Source organism: Pteropus vampyrus, unplaced genomic scaffold (assembly GCF_000151845.1).
Source record: "Pteropus vampyrus isolate Shadow unplaced genomic scaffold, Pvam_2.0 Scaffold18098, whole genome shotgun sequence".
Taxonomy (NCBI): domain Eukaryota; kingdom Metazoa; phylum Chordata; class Mammalia; order Chiroptera; family Pteropodidae; genus Pteropus; species Pteropus vampyrus.
This window is the reverse complement of record NW_011906879.1, coordinates 271-3,007: the sequence shown is the minus strand read 5'-3', so window position 1 is coordinate 3,007 and position 2,737 is coordinate 271. Positions and strand designations below refer to the sequence as shown.

At 53.3% G+C, this 2,737-nt stretch overlaps 1 protein-coding gene across 1 annotated transcript; it reads left to right on the top strand.

Moving 5' to 3' along the window:
* The first annotated feature begins 633 nt into the window (after positions 1-633).
* On the top strand, positions 634-2,275 carry LOC105310953 (6-phosphofructo-2-kinase/fructose-2,6-bisphosphatase 4-like). Its single transcript, XM_023526901.1, has 2 exons — positions 634-1,376; positions 1,901-2,275. The coding sequence occupies exons 1-2, from the start codon at positions 1,068-1,070 to the stop codon at positions 2,078-2,080; spliced, it is 489 nt and encodes a 162-aa protein (XP_023382669.1). The 5' UTR covers positions 634-1,067; the 3' UTR covers positions 2,081-2,275.
* The last annotated feature ends 462 nt before the right edge of the window (positions 2,276-2,737 follow it).

Below are 2,737 nucleotides of genomic sequence, written 5' to 3'. Positions count from 1 at the left end.
ATGCATTGAGTGAAAAGGCTGGGATATATCTTTGTGCTTGGGTCATTTATAATTACATAAGAATATGTAACACCCAGGAATCAAGCAGCACAAACGGAGGGGGTGGAGGGGTGGTTTCCGGGGTCTGGGCTTCTGGACTGGCCGTGAGTCCGGCCGGGCCCTGCAGCCAGCCCGAGCCGGTTGGAACTACATGGCGCTCGCCGCCTTGGCCTTTCTGTGGTTTTTGGTGTCTCCCTTGGTCTCCCCGGCACAGCATTTCTCGTCATGATTCTGTCGTGTGACCGTAGGAGAGGGGCTGATCTGGACCAGTGCCTGTCGGATTTGCCAGTAAACGTTGCTGATGTCTTTATCGGTGGTGTCTGCGTAATACCCCTAAACCTAAACTGAGGTCCCATGGCCCAGACAGTGAGAACTCAGATGAGAACATCTGTGGGGCTCAGGGCTGAACCCAAGCACAGTGCTTGAGAAACCACACCTTTGCCTCCTGCCGCCCCCACTCCCTCTGCAAACATAAGCAAATAAGTGTGCTCTGCACGTTGCGACGTGTCACAGGTCCAAAGCAGGGAAAGTGGCTGAGCTGAGTTTATCGGCTGCTGCCACCAGCACCATCCTCCCATGCTTCTTGTCTCACCCGCCCACTGCCCGGTGTGGGGCAGGGCTGCTCGGCACACATTGATGCCCCAGGCCGGGTTCTAGGGGAGAGTTCCTTGGTGGAAGGAAAAGCGGCTGACTGGAAGGGGTGGAGGGGAGGACCGTTTGCCAGCTACTCCCAGCTCAATCCTGCCCGGAAAAAATGGCTCTTGTCCATCTTATAGATAGTGTGTTGAGAGGTCAGAGGTAGACGAGAGGGGCCTGGGGGACACGGAGCAGCGGCTGACATCACAGAGTGACCTGACTGACCCCTCACTTTAGATGTCGCCTTTTGGGAGTACGATAAGTGTTGAGTTCCTCCCACGGGGTTCGTCTGTCCGTCGCACGTGTCACGTCGCTCCTACCTCGCGCCCATCACGTGCACAGCAGCTGACCGACGGTCCCGTGTGTTGCGATGTCGAGCCTGGTGGGCAGAGATGCAAGCAAGGCTCTTCGGCCAGTTCCTGTGGCTGGCGGAATGTGCCCTCGATGGCCCTGGGTTCACTCACAGGCCTCTCTCTGCCTTCCGTCTGAAAAGGGATCTGTCCTACATCAAGATCATGGACGTGGGACAGAGCTATGTGGTGAACCGCGTCGCTGACCACATCCAGAGTCGCATCGTTTATTACCTCATGAACATCCATGTCACTCCCCGCTCCATCTACCTCTGCCGGCACGGTGAGAGTGAGCTCAACCTCAAGGGCCGGATCGGAGGGGACCCAGGACTGTCTCCCCGGGGCAGGGAGGTCAGTGCATGTATGTGTGTGTGTGTCTGTGCATTGGGACCCCTGGGTGGCCGGGTATGTGCATGTGTGTGCCCGAGGGCTGGGCTCCAGCTCTCGCAGCTAATATGTGATCCTCAAGTTGGATGACCTTCAGTCTAGAATCTTCCCATCGTATAAGGAAGGTCACCAAACACCAAGCGGATGCCTGGATCTTTGGCTTCCATGTGAGCTGTCACCAGCTGAGACTCATTCCTCAGAGAGGCACAGCATTCTGGGAGTGACCTGAGTCCAGGGGAGATACCGAAGCCTTAGCGGGGAGGTCATACAGCTGGTGGGGGTCGGGATCAATGGCAGAGGACCTAATGGACCACAACTGGAACTACACTCAGGTTCTGGGAAGAATGCACAAGAACAGTCCTCGCAAGTGTGGGTGCCACTGCGAGGTTGGTTCATCCTTTTTACCGAGCCCGTTCTCCGAGGCAGGGCACGATGACCTCGTGGACTCTGCGGCCGCGGGGTCTGAACTTGCTCGTGATGTGTTTCAGTTTGCCAAGAGTCTGGCCCAGTTCATCAGTGATCAGAACATCAAGGACCTGAAGGTCTGGACGAGCCAGATGAAGAGGACGATCCAGACGGCCGAGGCGCTGGGGGTGCCCTACGAGCAGTGGAAGGTCCTCAACGAGATTGACGCGGTAATCGCCAGCCCTTCCCTCTCGGCCCGGTGACAGTGCCCAGGGTCACGGGGAGCATCCTCCCTAACCTTTCTTCAGTTTTTAAGGTTTCGATCTCTCCCTCCCTCCTTCCTTCCTCCCCTCCTTCCCCTTCTTCTACATCTGACGGTCTAGGTCAGCCGGAATGTATTTTGATGTTCTGACATGAGCCTTAAATCTCATCTTTCCCCAATCAACTCATTTACCTCTAATCAACTAGCTGTCCTTTTTCAACAAAAAAAGGACAGCTAGTTGATTAGAGGTAAAATGAGTTTATTTTACCTACTTTTATTTTAAGTTTTTACATATGATTTACGTATCTGTTTATGCACCAGTAACTCACTGTTAATTATGGCAGTTTTTTACTATGTTTATTAGCCATTTGATACCTTTCGTGAGGTCTTTTATTCTCCCCCCACCCCCATTGGATTGTCTGACTTTCTTGTATTGGTTTTTAGGAGCTCTTTACGTGTTCTGGTATGATGCATACCTGGTCATTTTTGAGTGAGTGCTGGCCTTTTATTTTGGTGTCCCTGGGTGGACATTTTCTATGAACAATTGCGAAAATACTTTGAGGTTCCGGTTAATATTATCTTTGTCCAGAAAGCATCATGGGAGGCAGTCGGGGCAGGCTACCTTAGTCTACGCAGGGATAAAGCTGCATGTTGATCT

Coding starts and splice junctions, on each gene's coding strand:
- LOC105310953 (XM_023526901.1), top strand. CDS start 1,068: ATGCAAGCAAGGCTCTTCGGCCAGTTCCTGTGGCTGGCGGAATGTGCC. Junction 1,377..1,900: donor TGTCTCCCCGGGGCAGGGAG/GTCAGTGCATGT, acceptor GATGTGTTTCAG/TTTGCCAAGAGTCTGGCCCA.